The sequence below is a fragment of the Pseudorca crassidens genome, chromosome 9, assembly GCF_039906515.1.
Source record: "Pseudorca crassidens isolate mPseCra1 chromosome 9, mPseCra1.hap1, whole genome shotgun sequence".
In the NCBI taxonomy this organism is placed as follows: Eukaryota; Metazoa; Chordata; class Mammalia; order Artiodactyla; family Delphinidae; genus Pseudorca; species Pseudorca crassidens.
This window is the reverse complement of record NC_090304.1, coordinates 95208449-95236132: the sequence shown is the minus strand read 5'-3', so window position 1 is coordinate 95236132 and position 27684 is coordinate 95208449. Positions and strand designations below refer to the sequence as shown.

At 51.9% G+C, this 27684-nt stretch overlaps 1 protein-coding gene across 2 annotated transcripts in view; it reads left to right on the top strand.

Moving 5' to 3' along the window:
- Positions 1-6012: 6012 nt before the first annotated feature.
- Positions 6013-27684, top strand: part of TMPRSS13 (transmembrane serine protease 13) — a 30188-nt gene continuing 8516 nt past the window's right edge. For both annotated transcript variants that reach the window (XM_067751162.1, XM_067751161.1), the window contains exons 1-7: positions 6013-6263; positions 15217-15451; positions 16524-16628; positions 19767-19889; positions 20881-21010; positions 23196-23288; positions 26835-26878. In XM_067751162.1, coding sequence (XP_067607263.1) covers positions 6027-6263; positions 15217-15451; positions 16524-16628; positions 19767-19889; positions 20881-21010; positions 23196-23288; positions 26835-26878 — 967 coding nt within the window. In that variant the 5' untranslated portion in view covers positions 6013-6026. The remainder of the gene's footprint in view (positions 6264-15216; positions 15452-16523; positions 16629-19766; positions 19890-20880; positions 21011-23195; positions 23289-26834; positions 26879-27684) is intronic.

The following is a 27684-nucleotide window of genomic DNA, read 5'->3' as shown; positions in this document are numbered from 1 at the left end:
TATCTTTTGGCGACAGTTGGCAAAACACAGAATGATTAATCTGGGGACCTGCAGGGATTCACCTTCAGTGACTTCACACTTATCATCTGCTCTGATAAAAACACATCTGCAGCAGCTGAAAAAATGAAGCTAGGGAAAGAATTACATCCAAAGGAAGCGTTCCTTTTAAAATACTCTGAACTGTAAAGACTATAGATAAAGGTTCTAACAATAATGTACATATTTAACATTCTATACTGTTTATTATCAAAACAGTGTATTGATAGTTTGGAAAATTTAAAAATATGATGATCCGTTATACCCGTCTATTACAACAGACACTGTCATAGTAAGAACATAGATCCACATGGAAGCAGAGAATGTGGATTTGAGCATTCGCTCCATCCTTCATAAGCTGTTGACAGGGGAGAGTGTATTTATTTGACTCTTTGCTCCCTGTTGCAAAATGCAGTTGTGTTCTGAGGACAAAGTGAAATAATATTCGTGCAAGTGCTTTGCAAATGTGAGTTATTATTTCCTGGTGTTCTTTTTATATTTAACCATGAAAAAATATGTAGTTTCTCCTCATAATTCTTATTTACTGCACATTGCACCTGTTTTTCCTTTTCCTCTGGGTTCTGACCCCCCTTCTGTTCTGTCTTCCTGGGCAAAACCTTTAGGCAGCATTTTATTCTTTCTCAAACTGTAATTCTATTTCTTTCTGTCAGATTCTCTGTTCCTCAGCTCTTGTGCAAGGATCTCCAGACTGCCTGGTCACCTTCACTGACTCTCTTCTCTTGTGCCCAGTCTCTCTACTTAGAGATTAGGTTCTCCAGAGCTGAAAGGGACCTCACTTTTTAGAGATGAGGAAGCTGAGCCCTGGTGCCCCTGAGAAGTTGCTCAGCAATAACAGAGAAGCAATAAAAGCCCAGTCTCGTGTCTTAGCCCAGGGCTTTCTCCACCAAACTGTCAGCAAAGGACCATTTTCTCCGGGCTTTGAATTCAAAGCATACGTCTTAGCCCTCTCCATACCTGCTCAGAGCACTACCTGTTGTTCAACCAGAAATTATATCATCTCACAATGGCTCACAATGGCTCACAATGGCTCACAAGTTATGTCATCTCACAATGGCTACTACTTATTGGTGAGTACTATGTGTCAGACCTTGCGCCAAACGTTTCATACAAATGATTTCAGTGAATGGACATAAATACTCTCTTTGAGAGGAACCATTATCCCCTTTTAAGGAAACTGAGATTCTGAGATGGGGAGTAACTTGCCCAAGGACACAGAGGGAGTACCCGAAGAGCTCTGATTCCATGACAGATCTCAAAGTCTATTGTACAAACCACTCAACACTTCCTGCTCTGAACGTTCCTTTGAGGACTCTCACACCCTCCTTGGCAGCCCCAGAGTGCCAGGCTGTCTTACTGCCTGTCTCTCACACCTTCTGGAATCCCACCTCCTCCTCCAGAAAGCCTTCTCAGATGGATCGGAGGGGAGTAGAGATGCTCCTGTCTGAATGTGGGAGTCTCGTGGTCACAGCAGTGTCTCATTTGTCCTCACTCTGTGAGTATTTGAATGTGGCTGTGGCTGTGTGCAGGTGACCCGTGTTTGCCTCTGCAGGACTTAATCCCTACCTGTCTTTCAGCACCGCTGGTCTCTGGGCAGCTGCTTCAGTCCTGTGGAAAAATTAGCAGCAGCCCAGTTGGTGGTTCTGGTGAACCACTGGTTGGTTTTATCTCAAGGAGGAGCCTGTAAATATTGCTGTGGGGACAGTGGCTCTGGGACCACCCTTCAGGGGGGCCATAGTGCCCGTGGGCCTGCTTTTGGAGAAATCCATGGAGGGAAGAGGACTTGACATCACCCCACACCAGGAGCAAGTGAAGGAACTGGGTGTGCTCAGGTGGGCAGAGCGCCGACTCAGAGTCACCAAACTGTTCCCTCAAGTGTGAGAGGGGCTGTCGTGCTGAAGTGGGGTTTGACTTCTGCAGGGAGGGGAACTGGTAAGACAGAAAAACGGGTGTGGGCGAATCACGAGGAAGAGCAGCTGCGTCAAACGCTTCTTTGGAAACAGGTGGCACCTAAACAGTCAGAACTGTCTCCGGATGGTGGTATTTTCCACTCCAATCTGGGCACAGCTGGGTGACTTCCAGGTAGGCGGGTCACAGGTTGTCCACCTGAGAGGACTCGGCTGCCCTGGCCCGGGACACCCTGGAGGGCGGGGCCGGCCCTCCTCACGGCCCATGGCCCACTGTTTAAGGGGCTGGTGGCCAGAGTGTGCCAGAGGGAGTCTGGGGTTCTGCCAGAGGCTTTCTACATAGTTTATCCCATCTAATCACGGATTTGGAGTGATGCAACCAGAACTATGATAGTTACGGGGAGAAGAACAGGGCTTGGTCCCTCTCTGCCTCCTGTTGGTCCTGAACAAGACAAATGGGGCAGCAAATTCCATGACTAAGGGGAACGCTGGCTCCTGGGTTGAGGGTTCTAGACTTTCTGAGGCCCTGACCTGCTGGGGGGTCATCAGGTGGTCCTTTGGCCAAGCTCAGGCTTTCTGGCCAGCTTTCTCTTCTGGGTGTGGCTGGCCTTCCTCCCTCCCCTGTCCCTATTACTCAGCTAAGAGGCCCCATATCTGCTGGATGTGGGGAGCCTCAGAGTTGCCCCACCAGCAGAGTCCCCTGCCAGCCTTCCTTAGGCTGGCTGAGGGGCTCCGCTTAGGCTCACGAGCTGTTTCCTCTGGGTTTGAAAAAAAAAATACTGCCACCCTCTCCAGCCTCCCTTTATAATATCCGGGAGCACCCTTAACCAAGCACCTGGTGTGGGTCCCGGCCAGTAGCCTTGCTGGTCTGGGCTCAGGGAAGAGCGCTGGGGTGGGGAGAGCAGGGGCTGGGGGAAGAGTCCAGGCTCTGGGGTGGGGAAGGTGTCCTGGCCCAGGGGGTCTCTCCTGGTGACTTATTCCCTTGAGGGTGGGCTTGTTTTGTCCTCTCTGCCTGGCCTCTAAGTATGTGGTCTGTGTGTCCCAGCTTCCCTTAGACCTGGAGGGAAGTCCCTCTGTTGAGCTCTAAGTGATGGAGAATCTCAGAAGTGGGCTACACAGGAGGGATGGTACTCAGAGCTTTCGCGGAGGGAGCGGGGAGGAAATTCACAAGTAGGGCTGATGAAGGAGGACTCACGAACCAGGACTGTTGACAACCAGGTGGGACTAGAATGGCCAAGAGCCCTGTTTCCCGGTCTGTAGGCGCAGGAAAGAGCTTGCAAGGCGCTGGGTAGTGGCAGCTGGAGCAGCCATGAAAGCAGAGCGCTAGGAGTTTAGTCTCAAAATAGTAGTGAGATTTCTGTCACTCCTCACTCTCTTGGGGCTGCCTTGAGGCATGTACTTGTTTGCATGGATGATATATTTTCTGGAAAACTCCCTCCACCCTAAATGAAATGAACCAGAGGCGGGAAAGGACCAGGCTACTAAAAGCCTGGAGTCCCCCATGAAGGCGAGGTAAAAGGTAGAGCAGATGAACACCTGGGCCCAGTGCGCTGCTCCCCTCTGGGTGGAAAGTCGTCGTGATCAGGTCTCTGGAGGGAGGAGGGCGGGGAGGCAAAAGAAAGGCGGTAGTCAGAGGGATGCAGGGATGGCACGGACGGGGTCTCCTTCCTTCCAAGGAGACAGGAAGAGGCAGAACAAGGCTGGAGCCGGGTGCAGAAGCCGGGGTAGGTGGTTACTAAGGCCAGCTCTGTTGGGGGAAGAGTCCAGGCCTTGTGCCACCCCAGGACCTTCCCCTCTGGAAACAGGAAAACCACCAGCAAAGAACTTCATGCCTCAGTGTCCCCTGGCCCCAACGCAGGATATTGCATGTTCACCCCACCCCCCGGGGCAGGGTCCCCACACTCCTGTTCTTTGCCACCTTCACCTCCAACAGCTACGGCGGGGCCTGGTGCCGAGCTGTCAATGCTGATTGAACTGAACGGACGGCTGATGGGCATTTCCATGTGGGTCAGCTGGTTTGGTCAGCAAGGACCCTGGGACGACTTGTGCCTCTGATGGACCCAAGGAACAGAGCAAGAAATACAACCCACGTCTCTTCAGAGCCTCCCCAGGGCCGGACACATTCTCTGGGTGGCTGTGTCATCACGGTCTTCCAGAGGGTGAATCTAAAGACCTCCAAGTTCACATTGCTGGCATTTACCTCCGAGGTGGGGTTTCCAGCCCCGCCCCCCGCCACGGGCCCAGAGTCCCAATCCTGAGCTCTTACCAGAGGACGGGGGGACCTTCAGGGAATGAAGCCAAGGGTGACCCTGGGAGGCCAGTGGTCTGCCTGGGAGACAGAGTGGGGTTCCTCAGGTCTGGTCTATGGAAGGAAAGGCCCAATGCCAGTCTCCAGCCTCAGAGTCCCCGGTGGCCTGAGGAGGGGTGGGGTGCCTCCCTAGGAAAGAGGGAAGAGGAGGTGCTGAGGACACAATTCGGTGTCTCCTAGGGACTGGATGACCACGTGGGAGGGGTCCCTCTGCCCTGGCAGGCTGGTGGCGGGAGGAGGGAGAGATTGGAGAAGCCTAGGGTCTCTGCCTGGGCCCACCATCCTTCTGCCTCTGGATTCCATTTCCTTCAAGACACCTCTGGAGCCAGCAGCTTCCACTCCGAGCTAGAAATTCCTGTTTTCTTGTATGTAAATGGAGAGAAGAGTAGTCACTTCCCTTGTCTTTGCTTAAATGTCAAGTCAGTGATCCCCTCCCTGACCTTCCTGTAACTCTGCCTGCCCAGCCCTCTGGATCCCCTTCTCTGCTTTGTTTTGCTCTGTGGCCCTTTCCACTTTCTGCTACACTGTATCATCCACCTATGGGCACCACTGTTGTCTAGCTGGTTTTTTTTTTTACATCTTTATTGGAGTATAATTGCTTTACAATGCTGTGTTAGTTTCTGCTTTATAACAAAGTGAATCAGTTATACATATACATCTGTTTTTAAAATTCGTTTTGTTTGCCCCAACCCACCCGAATGCTACTGCCATAGGGTGGGGGTCTTCGCTGAGTTTGCTCACTGTGTCCTTAGTACTTTGAACAGTGCCAGGGACATAAGCACTCGATAAATACTTGTTGAATGGATGAGTGAAGGATGGATGCACAGGATTGTTGCAGGAATTAAATGCATTGCTGTATGTAAAGCATTTCATAGGACACCCAGCACCTTATTATTATTGCTGCCGCTGTTGTTTGTTAGATGTGACTTGTGAAGTTTCCTCAGCTGCTTGACTCTCTGTCTCTCCATCTGTAAAATGAGGAGATTGAATCACTAGATGAACTCTGAGCTTCCTTCCATCTCTAAGGGTCTGCAGTTCTATGATCTCTATGCCCCCAAATACTCAGAGGCTGGAAAGTTCTTCCCAAAGCTTACATTCTGCTGTTCTCAGCAGTTCTGCTGGGTGTGGAGGTGCTAACTCTCCCTTCGCAGCAGCGTTTCCTCTGTTTCTTTAGACTATTTCTTTCGACAGGCTGGGGCAGAGGTAGGGAATCATGAGTCAGCATAGTATTTCTTGGAATGGTTTCCATTCCAATATATGTATGTTTTATTTTCATTGGTTTTGATGTGTTGTTTCATAACATTTTATTATTTTCAATAGAGGCAATTTATTATGTGCGTAATTAGAAGCCATTTGATTTGAATTTCCTTGTTGAGAGTTGTTGTGGAAATAAGCAAAGTTCAGGAAAAAACTTCTTTTTGCCAGCCTACGTGCCCTGATTTGGGATTTGGGCATGTGGTCCTTGGAGATGAAGGTTCACTCTGTCCTGCCCTGGGTAGGCGCTGGTCCCTGATCTTGGACGATCCTTATGGGGACAGGGTCGTACCTCAGAGGGCTCAGAAACACCTGTTTTAGGGGCCCAGGTTGGCATGGCTAAGATTGTCCTCCCAAGGCCTGGGCCACTTCTCCCCAGAATCCCCCTTTGAAAAAAGGTGGTCTGGAACCCCTGGTTTCCCCACAGCTGACTCTGTGGGGACAGCTTTGGGAATAAAGGTAGCTTTATCTTCCCAGTATTTGGTATTTGCTGAGTAACTAGGATGGCCTTGGAGGAGGGGCGAGGGACAGGTCTGGCTAGTTCTGCCCTGTTGTTCATACACAGGATTACCTCACATGTCCCAACTGGCTTCCCCGCCCATCTGGTGAGGGCTGGCCCTCAGCCCTCCAGCCCCCTTTTCCTTACCTGCCTGGGAAGCCAAACATGGATCTTCCCGTCAACATCAGCTGAGCCTGGAGGCTTCACCCCTCTGGAGACCATGGAAAGAGACAGCCACCTGGTGAGTGCATCTGTGGAGCTCGGGCCAGAACCTCCGGCACTGAGGAAGCAGGGATGGGGCTGGAAGCTAGGTGGGGCAGCGGCAGTGTGCCTCGGTTTCAGGGGAAACTGAATGTGCCTTTTACAGTTTGAAGCTACTGGGGATCACGATCATGCAGCCTCCTTTTATCATGGTTCCTAAAAGGGGCCCCATGGGAGGAGAAGCTGATGGGACCTGGGGTCTGGTCAGGAAGCACCCCGGGGCTGTGTGGCTGAATCCTGGGCTCCCGCTCTGTGGCCCCTGAGTACCCCAGCCAGGACGTATGTGCTGTTGGGACAACTTTGCTGGTTTGAGAATCATGGAAGCTTAGCATTCTAACTGGGCTTCAAGGTTATCTTTGGGTAACCCTCTCACTAGACTCATAAACCGTCTTAGAAAAGGTGGTATTGAAGATCTTCAAGGGGATTTTAAACTTCTCTTGGTCATTATTTTCAGGCTTAATAATCTTCATGCTTGGAAAGTGATTCTTTATGTCTAACCATGATTCCTTCTGCTACAACTAAGATTACTTTCCTCTTCCGTTTTTTGGTAGAGAGCAGCTAAGTGTCCTCTGTGGGAAAGCCAGTCATATACACGTGAAGGTTTCCAAAGGTTTTTTTTTTTTTTTTTGCGGTACGCGGGCCTCTCACTGTTGTGGACTCTCCCATTGCGGAGCACAGGCTCCGGATGCACAGGCTCAGCGGCCATGGCTCACGGGCCCAGCCGCTCCGCGGCATGCGGGATCTTCCCGGACCGGGGCACAAACCCGTGTCCCCTGCATCGGCAGGTGGACTCTCAACCACTGCACCACCAGGGAAGCCCGGGGTCTTCTTAAAGTGGAGCAGGTTTTCAGTCAGCCCAAGACCACAGATGCTGTGCACTTGAGAATGGCTGGAGGCCCCAGGGCTGGTCCAGGATGAGGCACCGTCTTTAGAGGGGGCTGGGCAGGTTCCCAAGATGGCAGACCAGTAGGCTCAGGTCGCTCTGCTATCCCCTAGACCCCAAAGTGCAGGCACCCCCAGGATTCCTGGCACCTGCCCTTTGTCCCTGCAGGTATGCTGCCCTCACCTGAACCTCTGTGTTGCATGTTGGCACTGGTGCCGAGCAGCCTTACACTGGGCCCAGCCCACCCTGCCTCCCCCTGTGTTGTCCCTGTGACCTGGCAAATGTAAGCATGAAATGTGTGGGAGTGTGTGTGCGGGGCTCTAGGCGGGGTGCTGGGTGGGAAGGCTGACTGATGGAACAGTAGCCACTTGGCTTAAGTGTCCTGCTTTGGCAAAACAGCTTCCTCTCGGTACGGCAGCAACGGTGGTGGACGGTGTCCAGCCAGGCAGGGAGGGATGCCAGCACCGGGAACCCAGGGCTTTGTCAGCCAAGTGGAGGCCTTGGCGATGCCAGGCGGCATCTGGCTCCTGTGATAGGGAAGCAATACCCAGGACTGTCCATGGGGCCCCCCTTATGTAGCAGCCCTGTTACCACCCCAGCCTTGCAGAGAGGGGGCATGGGGAGAAACTGAGGCACCAAGGTCCTGGGCAACCAAACGTTATTTGTTTGGCAATAGGGGGTACTCAATGTTCTTTAAACTATTTGATGAATGAATGAATGAGCAGGAAGGTGTTTTGATTCTAGCCTAATAGGGATCCCCAGGGTTTTTTCACGTGTATAAGAGGCATCATAAACTAGAAGAAGCCTTAGCATCCAATCAGACCTGCAATTTTCAAGTTCTTTGCAGTAGCAGCCTCTTTTGTTCAAATGAAATCTTATGTGGAACCCACTGCATAAAACTGAAAAGTTAATCTGCTCTGTTTGAAGTGGGGTAAAGGACTCGAAGTCCTTTACCTACAAGCTGGCCTCCAAGGCATCTCCACGGAACTTCTAATGCTCAGTAGAAACTTGGTTGAAAATAGATGATTGTCCAGCCTTTTCCTTGGTTGGACCCAGAAAGGAATGTGACTATCCTTAAGGTCATGGAGCTGGTTAGGAGCAGAAGCAGGGCTCCCTGGAGCCTCCTGTGCCTGGGGTGAGAGGGGCCTCGGGGCTCTGGCCCGAGCCCAGTTTGATTAGACTGGAGCCCAGTTTGATTCGTCTGGAGCCCAGTTTGATTCCAGGCCGACTGGGGTCCCTGAGGTTAACGTTGCATGTATGTGGGGCGTGCTGGTGGCTGGGTGGCAGGAGGTGCTGGGAAATCTGCCTGTGGGTTCTGAGGGGGCCTGTATCTGCGTGGTTTCTCTGGGTCCAGGGAGCGGGAAGGGTAGGACGGAACCCTGTGTACCTGGAGGTGTAATGAAGCCTGGGTTGGGTAGTGAGGACGGGAAGAAGCATCAACCACTCCTATCCAGTCCAGTCCACGCTGGAGGGGGTTCAGGCTCCCCTGCCATGGTCCAGGGGGTCCCCAGGCTCCCAACAGGCAAGGAGGCTTTTTAAGTTCTGTGAAAGGGGGCTTCTGATCTTTCTTGGTACCGCTTGTGCTTCTGGTGGGGATTGGGGAGCACCTCATCCTGCGTAGCCTGGAATACTGGGGTGCCGGCTTGGGGTGCCACCCTTTGAACATCCTTGATTCTCAGGGTCACTGGGAGAGAGACGCTGCCACCGGGGCCTAAATCTAGCAAGGGGTCCTTCCTTGTTGGAGCGTGGTAAGGGGCAGGCAGTGGGAGAGCATGGAGGTGTGCAGCAGCCTGAGGACGGCAGTCAGAAGAGCTGGGTTCTGGTCCTGGCACTGCCCCCAGCTGGCTGTGTGATCTTAGACAAATCACATCGCCTTTCTGGGCCTTAATCGCTTCATCAGTAGGAAAATGGGCTGTACTAGAGGGTTTTCAAGATGCTTCTAGCCTGTGGTATGCCCAGCCTGAGCGTGGCCCGGAACTGAGGAGGGAGGCCCAGTCAGCTCGTGCTGGACTTGAAGGGGCCCCGAGAGACATGAAAACGTGTTCAGGTCACTGCAGGTGGACATTCTTAAGCCTAGCGTGAGACTTTATTATGGGGTTCTTCTCCCAGTAATGCCGGGTGCTCTGAGTGACCCACAGTGCATCTGGGCCGGAGATCAGGCTGCCGCCTGTGGGTAAATAACAGTCTCTATAGAAAGCCCAGGGCACAGTCCATGGGGGGAGCCACATAACCACTGAGGTGAAGCGATCCAGGAGGTGACTGTGACATCACTCAGCACAGCAGAAGCTCCCTCCTCTCTGGCCCTGCTGGCTAGGCCTGCAGGAGACCCAGAGAGGCCAAGGGTAGGACCCACTTGGGGGCTTGTTAACTTACTCCCATCCCCCACCAGGTAAGGGCCCAGGGCAGAGCTGCCGCAGGAAACCGTAACACTGGCCCAGGTGCCATGGGCTGGGGAATCTACCCCGGAAACTGTGGTATAGAGGGCAGTGGACCGGGTGCAATGGGACTCGGGTTTTAGTCCCTCTTCTGCTCTAAGACGTATCTGAGCGACTTTGAGCAAAGCACACAAATATTTTGGGCCTCTCCTTCCTTGTCTATAAAATGCGAATAATGATCCTTATCAGCTCCTGTCCCGGAAGGTGCTTGGAACGAGCCCCAGAGCCAGGCACTGCTCTTTCCGGGCCTCTCCCTGGCCCATCCGCTGCTGTCTTCCTGTGGACCCTGCCCTGCCCGCTGCCTCCTGCCGCAGAGTGTCTTGAGGGGACTGGATGAGTTTTGAGTAGGGGTCCCCGGGAGCTGCAGAGACACAGGCAGGTGGCATCAGTGACAGCCTGGGGTATAGGCCTGGTCCATGACACAGTGAGGGTTCATGGCTGTATTAGCCCAGGGGGTAACCCCAGAGACCATGCCAGGGGTGGCGGGGGCAGAGAGGCAGAGAATGATTGGCAATGTTAGGCCAGGGAAATGGCCAGAGTCACCCACGCTCTGCCCTGTCCCCCTGTCCCCATGAAGACCGAGGAGCCTCTGGTCTGCAGGCAGGTTGTGGAGAGTCTGGCCTTGGTCATCTGATTCCCAATCCTGGGTCTGCTGCTCGCTGGCCAAGGCTAGGAGTCTGGCCGGTTCTGGTCCAGGCTCTGTCCCTTGTATCTCAGGACCTTGGGCAAGAATTCTCCTCCCCTCCCTGTTCCCCACCTGCTCAAGACATCTGCTCTGAGGGAGAGGTCAGGCCTCCAGGAGGGATGCTGGAATCTCAGCAGTTGATCTCCAAGAATTAAGGAAGGGAAATGAGTTCCTGCTCTAGTAGGTTAGACGTCAGGAAGAACTTCCAGGAGGGTGGGGTGGAAGGCTGTGAAACGGGTAAAGAAGGAGAGCTGTGGAATCTCCTGCTCGGGTAGTCCTAGAAAATGAGAACTCTTCCCAGCAGCGTCCTGGAAGTGTGATGGTTTGGAGTCAGGAAGATGGAGTAGATGGCCTCACTCTGGAGGCTGTGTTCCTCTGGTCTTGGCGCTGCGCTTCCGTCCTGCTGTCCCTTGCAGCTCTCTACGTGGGCAGCTCTATCTGGCACTTTGGGGACTAGGGCCCTTCTCTTGTCCTGCTCTGTGGGGCCAGAAACTCTCCACCTGTCTCCCACCCTGTCCGACACCACAGTGTTCGTTCTCGAGGCCAGGGCCTCCAGGGCCTCCCAGGCCTCCCGCCCCTTCTTGGGTATCACCCTTTCTCCCCTCCCCGCCAGCTTCCCCTCCATCCCCACACCCCACTCTGCCCAACCTTGGGAAGACTTTGTGCTGGACCGCTGAGGCCCAGAGGTAACAGTTTGAAAGAGTCTGGCTGGAGACTACTCACCCCTCCACCTGGTTCCTTGGGTAACGAGCCCCAGGTTAGTTCCATTTTACACGTCCCACCTCCCTCTAGACTCAGAGAAGAGGGACCCAGGTGGCTCTCCTCCCCACTTCCTGCCGGCCAAGGCTGTGGGTGGGCGCGTTGGGACCCACCTGTGGGTGGAACCAGCACTGGGGAGAGGGACCCGCAGGGCTCAGGAGGTCTCCCTGCCTCCCTGGCTGCCCCCGGCTTCCTGCTATGCCTGCCTGCTCCCTGTTCCCTCCATCCTCCCCCAGGTCTCCCTACCCATCTTCCTCTGGGCCTCCACCACCTGTGGACCTCTCAGCCCTCTCTCTCGTTCAGGCCCTGCTGATGGGGTGACAGGACCCTAGCTGGTCACGGGGTCCCGCTCAGGTGGAGGGTCTGAGCTCTTGCTGGGGAGGTCAGAAGTTTGTGATAAGAGTCCCAGGGCCACTAATCCTTTCTGGGGTTTTAGGCATGCTCTTGTGTCCCTCTGAACCCCAGTTTCCTCGTGTAGAAACTGGGGATGATAACTCCTGTCCAGCTTGCTAAACTAGGAGCATGGTGAGAAATCAAGTGGAATAATGGGTGTCAACGCTCTTTGCAAATTGTAAGCCCTGAAGAAATGCAGGAAGTTACTGTGGGCATTCGTGATCATTTGGGGCCAGACTCAACTTGCTCTGAGGAGGCCTGGATAGAATCCAAGCCCTGTCACTTCCTGAGATGTAAATTTGGGCATGTTCTAACCACCTGGGAGCTCAGTTTCAAAACCTATAAGATGGGGTTAATAATACCAACCACAAAGGGCTGTTATGAGGTTGAAATGGGATCAGGTGAAATGCCCAGTGGGGCTGTTCCTATTATTACGGTGATAGGCGTTTATAAACCAGCCTCTTTCCTATTTATTCCTTGTCAATCTGGAGGAAGAAGGTAAGATCATTCCCATTTTATATGCGGGGAGACAGATTCTGAAGGGTTAATGTACTGGCCCAAGCCAGTTAGGAATGGATGTAGTCAAATTTGAACACAGAGTTTTCTATTTCAAGCCCAGTGTCTTTAGCAAACAAGCAAATAGACAAACACTCACCCACCATCACAGCTAACGGTCACCAAGTCTTACTTTATGTACATCAGCTATCACTGCGATGCTGTGAGGCAAGGTGACCGGCTCACCGCACAGGTAAGGAAACCGAGATGTGAAGAGGTTAAGTCGCTTGCCCCGTCGCCAGCTGGCTTTGAGAGTACTGCAGGGCTGTGATGCCACTGCTTCTGACGACCAGGCTTGTCCTGGCAGGCCACCAGGCCCAACCCTGCTTCCCACTGGAAACTTTCAGTTCCCTACTGGAAAGACCAAGATCCCTGCAGGAAGCCTCGGCTCCACCCCCAGGCTCCCCATGGCACTCCCAGCCCGGCAAGGTCCCGGGCCCGATTCTCAAGCCACGTCACAGATGCAGAATGAGCATCCCATGCACAGGGTTCAGAGGAAAGACTGGGAAGACTCAAGAAGACAGGAGACTCAGATGCAGCTGGGCTTGGGCCAGGTTCCTGACTATGTGATTCTGGGCAATCTGAGCTCTGAGGCTTGGATTCCTCACCTGTAAAATGCGCTTCTAAACATATCAACCTCTCAGGGATGGAGTGACGACCTCAGGAGGCCAGAGATGTGCAGGTGTATTATAAACCCTCAATACCATACATTGGGAGCTATAATCAATCATATTTAATTATATAATCAATTATATAATCAATTTATATTTATTGGATTGAGTTATGGGAATTTCCCCTGAGGTGAGGGACGATGTACACTGTGAACATAACAGGGAGGGAGGCCTGGCATGCCAGCTGAGGTGCCACAATGCCAAGGTCTCGCTCAGGTGCCGAGGCTGGGACCACCACTTGTGGGAAGGAAGCACAGGGCTCTACACAGCCTGGGCTTGTTCCTCTTGTTGAAGGACCTTAGTCTGGCCTTCGTTGAGCATCCTCTTTTCTCCCAAGATGAGCTCACACCACCTTTTAGCCTTTAGAGGCACCTTTGGCCAAGCCTCAGGGCTGTTAAATCTTAGCACGGTGGGCGCTGGGTGTGCCAGTGCAAAGGGGGGAGAGGAATGACCGTTTCCTGCCCAGCCACTGTGTGCCAGGCACGGGCAAGAGATTTCCTATTTTATCTCATTGAATCCTCAGGAGTATTAGTCCTATTCTACAGATTAAGAAAAAGAAAAAGGAAAGTTAAGTGCCTTGTCTAAGGTCACACTTCTAGAACTAGGATTGGGACCCAGGTCTGCCTGACTCCAAAGCCAGTGCTGTGAACTGATGCATTGTACGTTTCAGCATATCCTCACCCCCTCTCCATGCTGCAACCCCAGTCCTGTTCCCCTTGAGGCTTCCAGGGGCTAACGGGTCTTCGTTTTGTGGAAATCTAGTCTCTAGACAGCAGGGGTGAGAGGGAAATCTGAGCTCTGGTTCAGCTGCCCTTCATATCCCTAAACACACACGAGTGTGTCCCTGCTCTGCTGGCTGGGGCATCCGGACTCATGTGTATTTACCCATGTTCATCAATTAACCCCTGGGATAGTCACTCCTGGTCCCTGCCTCTGGCAAGCTGAGTGTGGTCAGGGACTCAACAACCCTCCTTGAATACATCCCACAGCCTCCAGAAAAATGGAGACGTGACCAGATCCATTACCTCTGACTCTTAGAAGATGGAGTTAAAAAAAACAAAAAACCCCACCCTGCCTGGCAGGCTTGATGGTGTTCACTTGAGCCGGATGCTCTAATGAAGAGGACTTTTTATTAACTGAGCTGCTTACTAATGTCAAATGCTTTTAAGCACAGTGGTAGGTGAGGGAAGAAATAGAGGTGCCCAAGGTCCAGAGCCCGTCTCTTCCACACAGCCCTGCCGACTGTGCCCAGAACGCAGGGTCCCTGAGCACAGGTCCCTTCCCCCACCATTCCTGCTGCTCCCCGGCTGCCCTCCTGGGTGTCCAGTCAGTGTTCAGCAGAAATGATAGTGAGGGGCAGACGTGGCCAGGTCAGTTTCCAGCTCCCCCTGCTGTTCTGCTTAGAAAGCAGAAATGGTGTGAGGGAGGGCAGAGGGAGGAGAGAGGATGCCTAATCTGGTGACAGGGACTGGGGTTCCTGCAGACCAGGGCTTGGCCACCAGTAGAGGCTGCTTAAGGACTTTCCATCAGCCCTGGCTGCCCACCAGCTCCCAATCCCAGATTCAGTGCACGCAAAGGCTCAGACTCTCCAGGAAGGAGCAGTACTGGTGTTCACTGATTGCCTGCTCTGGCCACTGCTGCATCATCTCACGCATCCCTCCTCAGAGAGGCAACAAAGCCTGGTGGTTGAGTGTGGCCTCCACAGCCCAACTCTCTGGGCTCAAATCCTGTCTCTGCCACTCTAACTCGGAGAGTTTGATCAAGTTACTGAATCTCTCTGCCTCTGTTTCCCCTGATGCAAAATGGGGATAATAAGAGTTCCTACCTCGTAGGGTTGTTCTCAAGATCAAGTGAGTAAATACATAGGGCACTCAGGGAATAAGTCCTCTGTAACTACAGATTAAAGTGCTGAATCTAAATGAAAAAATCACTCCACCTACAGCCGAGGAAGGTTAAGGACCTTGGTCACCTCCTTCCCCTTCATCTTGCCTCTCCTTTTTCCCTGACGTATCGGGGTGTGTGTGTGTGTGTGCGTGCGCGCGCGTGTGTGTGTGACTTCCTGTGTTACTGAGAACAGTGGGGTACAAGGCAGGTCAGGGTTTTCCTTAGGTAGTGCTTTCACACTTTTTGATGACAGCTCATTGTAAGAATGATGTTTTATAATATAACACACATACACAGAAGGGCGGGATGCAGGGGCGTGAAGAGGGCAGAAAGGGTGGTTACTTCCCCCTCAGAGTGAGGATCCGGTCCAGCAACCTCTTTTCTGAGGGTCCCTAGACACGTGTAGCCAAAGCAGGTGCCCCCATACCCCAGGCAGATGACCCACAGCCCTCTGCCCACCTCCGCAGGTCCCTGTGATGGGGAGAGACTGCAGGGAGTAGGGTACCACAGGCTCTTTGAGCTTTCCTCCATCCCTGGACATTCTCTTCCCTGTCTGGGAGGTCTGTTCAGCCCCTAGCCGCCTGCTCCAGGGCATCTATCTCCTGGCCCAGCAGGGCTGACAGCTGGGTGGGAAGCAGCCTGAGAGATGGCTTTCACTCTGCTTTCAGAATGCCTCCCCAGCAAGGACGCCTCCAGCCCGGGCACCGCTGGCCTGTGCATGCCCAGCCCGGGTATCACCTCCCAGGTCATCGCCCGGCGGGTCATCGTCTGCCATGTCAGCCTCCATGACATCGTCTCCAGCGAGAGTACACCTTGTTAGAGCCACACCAGTGAGGGCCGTGCCTGTCGAGGCATCTCCTGCCAGGTCCACACCAGCTGCCAGGGCCACCAGGGAGAACCCAGGTAAGAGGGGCTCCTGCAGGGAAGGCAAGAAGAACAGGGAAGCAGTCCAAGGGCGGAGTGTGGTGCAGTGGGGGGGAATCTCCAAGTTGTCACTCTCTGCTCCTCTAGCTCTTGAATAACGATGACTGGGAAGGAGCGGGGATGGTCCGGGTGGGCAGTGGGGGACCTGGGGAGGAGGGGGCAGAAAGGAACCGTGACATGCAAACCCAAGGCAGTGGGAAATTGCAGCAAATGGGGTGGAGAATAAGAAAGCAGGACCGACAAAGCAGATGGAACTTCGGAGGCTGCTCAGTCTGGGTCAAGGTGCAGATTTTGAGAGCCAGGGCTCCTGGTTAGAAACCAGGGTTCTTTCCTGGGGCTGCCCTGGGGGTCTGCCAGGGAAGCTGGGGTCTGCACTGGAGCACAGTCATGATCGTGGGCTCATCTGTGGGTAGAGGGGCAAAGAGAGAGATTCTGAGCAGGCAGGCATGCCCCACCCCCAACTTCCCAATCTGGCTGATAGGATTCAGCTAATAGGGAGACAGAGACGTCAAATGGTCCTCAGGGACTGGCTCTGCCCTTAGGGAAGCAGCCTGTCTGCCCATCCCAACTTTGCCCTCTTCCTGTCCTCCTGCCCCAGCACTGCAATATAAACAGGACTGGAGGAGCATCCCAGATTTGGGGCCCAGTCTTGCCCTTTGCAGGACCGGTGAGGCACTTTGGTGCGGAGACCTTTGGGATCCGACACATTTCATTTGAATCCCTACTCTGCCACTCACTAGCCAAGTAAGCTTGAGCAAGTTATTTAACATCCATGGACCTCAGTTTCCCCATCTATAAAATGGGCGTAATGACACCCAGCACACACAGTTGCTGTCAGAATTAAATGAGGTAACACACGCAAATGCCCAGCTGGCCCACCGTAGATGCTGAGTAAAAGGGAGCTTGGTTTCAGGCAGGGGCGGTGCCGTATTCTGGGTGGAGTGGTCCTCACAGGGCCCTCCTGGGCCAGCTTGCTTTCCTTCTCCCTCATCCACTGTGCCAGACTCCCCTCCAACAGCCTCACCCTCCCCTACTTCTGGCCTATTCCCAGGTATCCACTTGCCCAAGTTCACCAGGAAGGAGGGCCTGAAGCAGCTGCTGCTCATCGGATGTATCTTCTTCCTCATTGCCCTCGTGGTGTCCCTCATCGTTCTCTGTGAGTTTAACAGAGGGAGCAGGGCTGGGCTCTGGTCACTGCGGGGTGCAGTGGGGTTCAGGGATGGGGACACGCAGCAGGGAGACGAGTGGGGAACACACACTCACCGGCTGCCATGTTCACAAAGGGACACTCCTGCAAATGGCCTGGGCCCGTGGCGCCTCCAGGCCCCTTGGAGACAGTTGGATCGAGAGGGTGGGAAGTCAGAGGAACCTGGCTTTGGTCCCATCTGTGTTACTTACTTGGGCGAGTAGTTAACCAGTCTGAGCTCGGTGTCTGTTTCTTCAAATGGGATTAAATTCATTCATTCAACTTATTATGTGCTCAGTAAAATTTCCTAAAGATTTCACTGGGTTATAAGGAATAACTGAGCTACTGGCATAATGCCTGGCACAAAATCCCACTCTAAAAGAGTTAGTTATTTAAAAAACAAACATAAAAACATTGATTAGGAAAAGTCCCCAGGCATTTTTAATCAATGGGATAAAGTGTTCAGGGGTCCAGGCTCCCTCAATTCCTCGCCCTCCTTTGGGAAAGATACTCAGGACATGTCCCTGGACTCCCTGCCAGGGAGCCCAGCACAGTGGGAAACCTTAGGAGGGAGCGAAGGGGATCACACATCACACCACCCTGTCCTCAGGGAGAGGACTGTCTCCTGGGGGACGTAGGTGGAAATGATTAAGACCAAGTGGATTTGAGTGTGACCATCAGCAAGCGAGGACAGCTGTATGGGCTGGCAGGGGACAGCTCCTAAAGGCCGTAGGGCCAGATGAGGACCTAGAAGATGGGGGGGGTGCGTCTTGGGCAGGGCATCTGAGCAGGATGAGGAGCTGCAGGAAATGTGGGGGGCAGATGGGCAAGTTGGCATGGGGAGAGGGAAGGGACCCACTTAACCAGACAGAATATTCATTTGGGGACCTGAGGGCTGTCGTTTGGTTGCACGTGGCTGGGCCACATTGTAGAGAGCTTTAAATGCCAGGCTGAGGGGTAAGGATTCTGTTAAAGAGGCAGCACGGGTGGCGAAGGGCAGGTCTGTCTGAGGGAGAGGATTGCGTGGGAAGAAGTTGCACGCTGGTTAAAAGTATGACTTTATGTTTCCTTTTTTGGTAAGTGGCTTGAGGTGACCTCTAAAAATGATTTGCTCTTCACTTGACCCAGAAAACCCCACAAAATCATGCAAGTCAAGAGGTTCAAATCTTCGTGTTCACTTTAAGAACACTTGTGAAACTGCCCAGGCCATTAAGGGTATGCTTATCCGAAAAGCCATCAAGTATCTGAAGGACGTCACTTTAAAGAGGCAACGTGTGCCGTTCTGTCATTACGATGGTGGAGTTGGTAGGTGTGCCCGGGCCAAACACTGGGGCTGGATGCAGGGTCGGTGGCCCAGAAGGAGCGCTGAATTTTCACTGCACATGCTCAAAAATGCAGAGAGTGATGCTGAACTTAAGGGCTTAGATGTAATTCTCTGGTCATTGAGCACATCCAGGTGAGCAAAGCCTCCAAGATGCGGCACAGGACTTACAGAGCTCATGGTCGGATCAACCCATACGTGAGCTCTCCCTGCCACATGGAGATGATCCTTACTGAAAAAGAACAGATTGTTCCTAAACCAGAAGAGGAGGTTGTCCAGAAGAAGAAGATATCTCAGAAGAAACTGAAGAAACAAAAACGTACGGCCCGGGAATAAATGCCGCAAAAAATAAATACAAATAAAAGTAAAAAAACAAACAAACAAGGAGTATGGCTTTAGGACCAGACAGACCTGCCGAAGCATCTCGGCTCTGCCACTTACCAGCTGTGTGGCTTCATCAAGTTAATTAACTTCCCGAGCCTCAGTTTCCCCACCTGCCTGACAATGCATGTGAAGGCGTCAACACAGAACCTGCCGCCACGTGGCATGCATGTGAACCTCCCGCTGGGGTGCCCCACCCAGCTGCCTCCCTTCCCCACACGGGACATCTGCTCCAGTAGGAAATAACCCATGGAGGGGGGAGATGGCAACTGAGGGCAGGTGCTCAGCATGATTTCACAGCATTCCCTGAAGCCCCCTGACCTCCGGAATTCCCAGGGAAGTGGTCACTGAGCAGCTGTGCAGTGGGGTCAGGACTAGAGCCCCCGCCCCCTGAGAGCTCTCTCTGCTACACATCAAAGTGATCCCAGGAGCCTCAGTGCCCAGGACGTGGGAGAGGGAAGGACCAGGGCACAGAGAGGAGGGGGACGTCCAAGAGGTTAGGAGGGATTGGTGTCTGGACTTGGAAGGAGCAGTCACACAGGGCTGACCTGCACCCGGGGTGACGGAGAGCATAGTGGGACCAGTGGGATATGTGAGGGCTGAGGAACAGGTTGCAGACAAGAGGCAGGGTGAGGAGTCAGAACCGGGGTTTCTTAGGCATCCAAGGGGAGGTGTTTCCGGGAAGGAGGGATGACGGTTCCTAGTTTGGAAAGAGATGGGTCTTAGAAGAAGTCATGAAGCTGATTTTCACATATGGTTTGTAAAGCTGTCGGCTTTTCAGCACAACTTGTACGTTTAGGAATCAGCCACCTGGAGTTGCTCGCGGAGTGGGAAGACATTTAAAGGCATCAAGACAAGTAACGGGGCAAGAACTGAGCCAAGGGGACATCCCTTGTTTAGAGAAGAGGGAGGAGGAAGAAAATCCAGGAGCTTCTGAGGCTGGGAGGACAGCCTTTGCGAAGACAGGACAGGTAGTGGTTGCAAGTGTATGACTGAAGATGGAAATGTCTCTGCTACAACCCACAGGGCACAGAGGCAGAGGGATGCCAGAGTGGCTCTGAGAAGGGGCCTCTGGGATGGTGGAGGAAGGGCTTTTTCTGACCACCACTCTGGCCGGCACATAGGGCAGGGGAGCTCCCAGAGTAGTAACCGTCTCCACACCTCCCTCCCTCCCTCCCTCCCTCTCTGGGTGGCCGCTCTTGAGTGCTGCCCTGCTTGCAGAAGCTTTCTGGAGCATTCCGGAGCATTCCTGAGCAGCCTTTCTCTCCATACAGAAGGGGGACGGGAGACCCAGAGTCCAGGAGGGATTGCAGATCAGTGTCTCAGAACACCCAGGGCCATGGGCTGCTTAGTGTCATGTCTCTCTGGGGCTGGCAGTGACCTGGCTTCTGCTTCATTTTTTTCAGTCTACTTCTGGCAGGGCCACGTAGGGATCAAGTACAAGGAACCGGTAGAGAGCTGCCCCAAGCGTGCTGTGCGCTGTGATGGGGTCGTGGACTGTAAGCTGAAGAGCGACGAGCTGGGCTGTGGTAAGGAGGCCGGCTGTGTGTGTGTGTGTGTGTGTGTGTGTGTGTGTGCACGCGTGCACGCGTGAGCATGAGCAAGTGCACACCCGCGCATGTGCACTCTGGGGACTGCAAACTGGGTATCAGCTCAAATGGGAGGCAATGGAGAGAGACTCAGAGGATCTGGGTTCTAGTTACAATAGGCTGGGGTTTGGAACCTGGCTTTGAGTGCTGTGTGACTTGGGTTAATCACTTACCTTCTCTGGGCTTCAGTTTCCTAACTTGGAAAATGAGTGGATTGGACAAGATTAGTGGTTCTCGGATACCATCTGACAGCTCGCAGCTACCAGACTGAGCAAAGCAGGGCTGCTCTGGCTGGAGGCAGGTGTGGGGTCCAGAGCTCTGTCCATGTGCCCAGCAGGTGACCTCTGACCTGCCACCTCTATGGTTCCATGAAGGTCAGTTTGTAAATGAAGGCTTTCATGAGCACAATGATCTCTTTGAGCGCTGGTCCTCAGTGGTTTTTACTTGTGTTGTCCATGTACAGCCCCAATGTGGGTGTCTGTGGGTGCACAACTGGCCCTTTCCACCTGTGTGTACATGTGTGTCCTTGCCCATGACCACATCCATCTGTGACTGAGCCTGTCTAGCGAGCACTCAGTTGGATCACCACTCCCCTTGTCCCTCTCTTATTTGGGCACATCACTGCCCTCGTGGGGTGATAGCTCCTGGCAGCGCACACCCCTTCTCCCAGTGACGGCTGTGGGTCCCATCGGATGGAGATCTCTTTCTGCTCTGCCCCAGCCCCTCGCCTTGGCTCTGCCCTTACTGAGCATCTTGGGCTCTGAGCACTGGCTGACGACCATCCCGTCCCGGGCCAAGCTCCCGGCTGTTTGCAAGGCCTCAGTGAGAAGCCTTAGGACAGGAGCATCTCAGAGCCTTACTCAGTTCATTCCTCAAGAACTTGGAGCTTCCTGGTGCTGAGGCCCTGCCTTGACCTTTTTTTGCCCTGCAGTGAGGTTTGACTGGGACAAGTCTCTGCTTAAATTCTACTCTGGATCCTCCCATAAGTGGCTTCCCATCTGCAGTGACAGCTGGAATGATCTCTACTCGAACAAGACCTGCCAGCAGCTGGGTTTCAAGAGGTAAACCTCCCCCATGAGTCCCAGCTTCAGGGGCGCCTCAAACTCTTCACAAGGGCATCTCAGGATCATTGATGGAAACACATACTAAAAAGACTCTTGGGGACCAGGGCTGAAGTCACTAGCTAATAGCATACTTGAATTATTCAAAGGGACAGTGGCCTGGGGAGCCCAAGTCTGGGGACAAGCTGTTTCCAGGAGGCCAATGTAGTTATTTGCAGATCTACAGCAGGATGACGCTCCTGTATGGTTTTTTGCATCAAAGCGTCCTCGTGCCCACGCTTGCATTCAGTGGTCGCAGAGGCCCTGTGAGGTGGGTGGGCATTCGGGCAGGTCTCGTCTTCTCCTCACATCTGGGAACCAGCAACTCAGGCTGTGCAAACCCTTCAGTGGACTTTGAGCAAAAAAGCAGCTGCGGCTTGGGCTAGAATGCGTCAAACGAGGAACGAGATGGGCAGACGTGGCTAGATAAAGTCATTAGCATCTTTGGCCCTACAGATCTGAAACAAGAAGCTGGTACCAGTGGGTGGAGTAGGGAGTGGGGTTTACCGTGACCTTCCCCCTTGAAGGAGCCCCCGGTTGGCAGGCCACATAGTCACCTCCATCCTCCCCCTTGGTCTGGGTTTCAAACCAAGTAGTTCGGGGGTTCACCAACGTGTGTGAAGTTGTAGCGAGAAAGGTTTGTTTAGGATCTCACTGTGGGCTCTCTGTAGAAACCACCTAGAACACCAGGGCTTGGGGACGAGGACTTAGAACCAGTTCTCTGCCCCTACCTCAGCCTCAGAGTTCCCATCTGTGAAAGACGATCTGGGTGATCTAGTTGGAAGACAACGGACATCGTTTATCATTGAGTTGTGTGACCTTATGCAAATGCGAGCTTCCTTTGGGCTTCAATAGATAGTGTCATTTATTCAAAGAACATTCATCGAGCTTTTATTATGTCTGAGCCATTCACCCAGACAAGATCCCTGCCCTTGGACAATCTCTGGTATGGTGCGGGTGAGCGAGGCTTCAACCAATAATCACAGCACCGTGTGATGTGTAACGGAAAGGACACGTGGGACGCATTATGCACACACAACGGAGAGGGTGCCTGACTGTGCCCGGAGGTCAGCAGAGCATGGACGAGGCCCCTGGGTAGAGGGACAGTGCCCGCAAAGGCATGCTGTCATGCAAGGGTGTCCCGTGTTCTAGAAACACACCGAAGGGCCACGCAGATAGCGGTCCATGGATCATCCACAGAAGAATCACCTGGGGTGCTTGTTAAAATGCACCCTGAAATCAGAATCTCTGGGATTAGGATTTCAGACCTGCTTAACAACACCCGGGGGTGATACTTAGGCACGTTGTGGTCTAAAAGCCAAATGGTTCTCAGGCTTTAAGGTGCAAACCCATAACATGAGGATCTTTAAAATGCAGAGTCTGGCTCAGCAGGTCTGGGGTGATACTGCTGCTGTCAGTCCGTGGATCACAGTCTGGAGAGAAAAGGGCTAGGTCAGTGTTTCTCAAACTTGAGAGCGCATCAGAATCACCTGGGGAGCTTGTTAAAACGGAAAACCAGAATTCTTGATTTGGTAGGCCTGGGACAGGGCCCAAGAATTTGCATTTCTAACAACTTCCCAGGCAGTGCTAACATTGTCCCCTGGGATTGGACCACACTTTCAAAACTACTGGGTTAGGGGCTTCCCTGGTGGCACAGTAGTTGAGAATCTTCCTGCTAATGCAGGGGACACGGGTTCGAGCCCTGGTCTGGGAAGATCCCACATGCCGCGGAGCAGCTGGGCCCATGAGCCACAACTGCTGAGCCTCCGCGTCTGGAGCCTGTGCTCCGCAACAAGGGAGGCCACGACGGTGGGAGGCCTGCGCACCGCAATGAGGAGTGGCCCCCGCTTGCCGCAACTAGAGAAAGCCCTCGCACAGAGACGAAGACCCAACACAGCCAAAAAATAAAAATAAATAAATTAAAAGAAGGCTCAACATTAAAAAAACAAAACAAAAACTACTGGGTTAGTGCGTAGGGCTAGTAGGGGCCAGTGGTGGAATATGTGGGTGGGGTCTGAGATTGTTGGGTTTTAACTGCCTTTGGCCTCTGCAGCAGGGCTCGCTTGGGACTCTAATGCTGGCTGGGGAGCCATGGGTGTGCGCTGTCTCGAGGAGGTTCATTCTTCTCCCCTCTCCTCCCTTGCAGTGCTTTCTGGACAGCCAACGTGACCAACAGGAATTTTGACAGCAGTTTCTCAATCTCCAAATATAGTTCCACCTTCCAGGAGAGCATCTACAGGTGTGTGAGGCGGCCCAGGCTGTCAGCTGTGAGCAGGGGAGTGAAGGAGTGCTCTGAGTCAGGGAGCCCCTCTCCCTCGGCCTTTCTGGGATCCCACCTCCAGGAGTCCCTCGTGAATGTCAAGAGCATCTCAGAAACAGCTCTCATTCATTACCTGCCTCCTGACTTGAAAGCAGTCGAAGCTGGGTGCACAGAGCACCTCGAGGTCAGAGGGGCCCCCAAGAGTTCACCTGGTTGGCAAAGACAATGAATAAACCTCGGGGCCACTGGTCAGCCTGATGTTTGGACAGAAAGCTGCTGCAGGGAGGGGGCTTGGGGTGGAAAGGGGGAAACATCAGTGGGGTGGGGAATGGGGCGGGGGAGCTTCAGCAGGGGGAGTGCCAGGTGCAGGTAGTTAGGGGGCAGGGAGGCCCATCTGAGGAGCATCGCCATCCCCCTGGGCCTCGCCATCTGTCATCTTTGCACTGCAGCTGCTCTTTCCCACCACCACTGGGTGGAGGGGAGGAGTGGGGGGGGGGTGCCCCACCAGCTAGCAGTGTTTACCTTGGGGAGGGGAGAGAAGAAACCAGGCTGTGAGATAAGTAGGCATGGGGAGGGAAGGGAAGCAATGAGCTGCCTCCTGGATGCCTGCTTTGTGCTGGGTGGTTCACATGCTACGTTGCTGGCTGAACATTGAGCAACTGTCAGGGGAATGTTGGGTCACCTGTTTAGCTTGGGAAAGATGCTGGGACAGTGAAGTCATGAGTTCAAAGGACATGGACCTAGCCAATATGTGCGATCTGCCACAGAAAAACGGACGTTGGGAGAAGAGTGGGCATGTTTTGCACTAAGCCATCCCCATTCCTGCAGAAAGCACTGGAAGGGTCTGTCCCACTGGGAGGGAGAAAGGTCAGAATCTCCATCTTCAAGTGGGGTTTATCCCAGGAACGCAAGGATTCTTCAATATACGCAAATCAATCAATGTGATACACCATATTAACAAACTGAAAGATAAAAACCTTATGATAATCTCAATAGATGCAGAAAAAGCTTTTGACAAAATTCAACACCCATTTATGATAAAAACTCTCCAGAAAGTAGGCATAGAGGGAACCTACCTCAACATAATAGAGGCCATATATGACAAACCCACAGCCAACATCATTCTCAATGGTGGAAAACCTGAAACCATTTCCTCTAAAATCAGGAACAAGACAAGGATGCCCACTCTCACCACTGTTATTCAACATAGTCTTGGAAGTTTTAGCCACAGCAACAGAGAAGAAAAAGAAATAAAAGGAATCCGAATTGGAAAAGAAGAAGTAAAGCTGTCACTGTTTGCAGATGACATGATACTATATAGAGAGAATCCTAAAGATGCTACCAGAAAACTACTAGAGCTAATCAATGAATCTGGTAAAGTAGCAGGATACAAAATTAATGCACAGAAATCTCTTGCATTCCTATACACTAATGATGAAAAATCTGAAAGAGAAATTAAGGAAACACTCCCATTTACCATTGCAACAAAAAGAATAAAATACCTAGGAATAAACCTACCTAAGAGGACAAAAGACCTGTATGCAGAAAACTATAAGACACTGATGAAAGAAATTAAAGATGATACAAACAGATGGAGAGATATACCATGTTCTTGGATTGGAAGAATCAACATTGTGAAAAATGACTGTACTACCCAAAGCAATCTACAGATTCAATGCAATCCCTATCAAACTACCACTGGCTTTTTATCACAGAACTAGAACAAAAAATTTCACAATTTGTGTGGAAACACAGAAGACCCTGAATAGCCAAAGCAATCTTCAGAAACAAAAATGGAGCTGGAGGAATCAGGCTCCCAGACTTCAGACTATACTACAAAGTTACAGTAATCAAGACAATATGGTACTGGCACAAAAACAGAAATATATCTCAATGGAACAGGATAGAAAGCCCAGAGATAAACCCACGCACATATGGTCACCTTATCTTTGATAAAGGAGGCAAGAATATACAGTGGAGAAAAGACAGCCTCTTCAATAAGTGGTGCTGGGAAAACTGGACAGCTACATGTAAAAGAATGAAATTAGAACACTCCCTAACAGCATACACAAAAATAAACTTAAAATGGATTAAAGACCCAAATGTAAGGCCAGACACTATAAAACTCTTAGAAGAAAACATAGGCAGAACACTCTATGACATAAATCACAGCAAGATCCTTTTTGACCCACCTCCTAGAGAAATGGAAATAAAAACAAAAATAAACAAATGTGAAACAAAAGCTTTTGCTTAGCTTTTGCATAGCAAAAGAAACCATAAACAAGATGAAAAGACAACCATCAGATGGGAGAAAATAGTTGCAAATGAAGGAACTGGGATTAATCTCCAAAATATACAAGCAGCTCATGCAGCTCAATATCAAAAAAACAAGCAACCCAATCCAAAAATGGGCAGAAGACCTAAATAGACATTTCTCCAAAGAAGACATACAGATGGGCAACAAACACATGAAAGGATGCTCAACATCACTAATCATTAGAGAAATGCAAATCAAAACCACAGTGAGGTATCACCTCACACCAGTCAGAATGGCCATCATCAAAAAATCTACAAACAATAAATGCTGGAGAGGGTGTGAGAAAAGGGAACCCTCTTGCACTGTTGGTGGGAATGTGAATTGGTACAACCACTATGGAGAACAGTATGGAGGTTTCTTAAAAAACTAAAAATAGAATACCATATGACTCAGCAATCCCAGTACTGGGCATATACCCTGAGAAAACCATAATTCAAAAAGAGACATGTACCACAAGGTTCATTGCAGCACTATTTACAATAGCCAGGACATGGAAGCAACCTAAATGTCCATCGACAGATGAATGGATAAAGAAGATGTGGCACATATATAAATGGAATATTACTCAGCCATAAAAAGAAACAGAATTGAGTTATTTGTAGTGAGGTCGATGGACCTAGAGTCTGTCATACAGAGTGAAGTAAGTCAGAAAGAGAAAAACAAATACCATATGCTAACACATATATACGGAATCTAAAAAAAAAAAAAAAAAAGGTTCTGATGAACCTAGGGGCAGGACAGGAATAAAGACGTAGACATAGAGAATGGACTTGAGGACATGGGAAGGGGGAAGGGTAAGCTGGGACGAAGTGAGAGAGTAGCATTGACATATATATACTACCAAATGTAAAACAGATAGCTAGTGGGGAGCAGCTGCATCGCACGGGGAGATCAGCTCGATGCTTTGTGACCACCTAGTGGGGTGGGATAGGGAGTGTGGGAGGGAGATGCAAGAGGGAGGGAATGGGGGATATATCTATACATATAGCTGATTCACTTTGTTATAAAGCAGAAACTAACACAACATTGTAAAGCAATTATACTCCAGTAAAGATGTTACAAAAAAAAGAAAAAGAAAAGAAGAAAAGAAACTCCATATTCTTGTGCAGAGGGGATGGGATGAGACTTAGCAGAAACCAATCACGGAAGGCTTCCTGGAGGAGCCAGCTAATGTGCCCTTTTCTCATCTTTTGTGTTTCCTGCTGCAGGTCTGAATGCCCTTCCCAGCAGTATGTGACTCTCCAGTGTCCCAGTAAGAAGATGCCCTTTCTCCTGGATAGTGGCCTGTGTGGGGTGGGAGTCAGGGGGCAGAGCAGTGGGGTCCCTATGAGGGAGAGGGCCAGCCCTGGGTGTCCAAGCCAGGAAGAGGGGCTGGAGCAGCAGGCCTGTTTCAGGGCCAGGGTCCCTGTAAGGCACCTGGATGGACATTCTCAGGGTAGCATTTCCCCTTCTCCTGACTCTGCTTAGCCCAGCAACCTCACCATCCAAGTCTCCTGGATTCTGGGCAGAGGACAGAGGACTGGGAGAGCACATCAGGGCCAGCTTAAAGCTCTGCTATCGATAGATGTGGAGCTAGATCCAGAGCCAACATTTACGGAGCACACTGGGTGCCAAGGCACTGCGTCTATGGCTTTACAAACGTGATGACATTTAATTCTTATGAGGCAGGTGCCATTATTGTCCGCTTACTGAAAAGAGACTGAAAATTTTGCCTTACTTAAGGTCAGACCGCTGGTAGGTAAGGAGCTGGTATTGGACCTTGGGTCTGACCCCAAAGCCCAAACTGTTAACCGGTCCATGAGTGCTGTGTTCTCATGATGGCCGGGCGGGGTGCTCCCCTGAGCAGGCGGGCACAGTGCTGCGGATGGAGCCCCTCGGACCACCGCTGGCTCTTCACTCGCTCCTTCTTCAAAGAAAGAACACACATGTGAACAAACTCTGTCCATGATTTCGGGGGGAGGACTCACTCCAGAACATGTTTGGAAATGTTCGCTTGGGGTGCAGGGTCCCCAACAGCACAAGATGACCCACTGAGGAAACACGTGGACGCCACCTGCC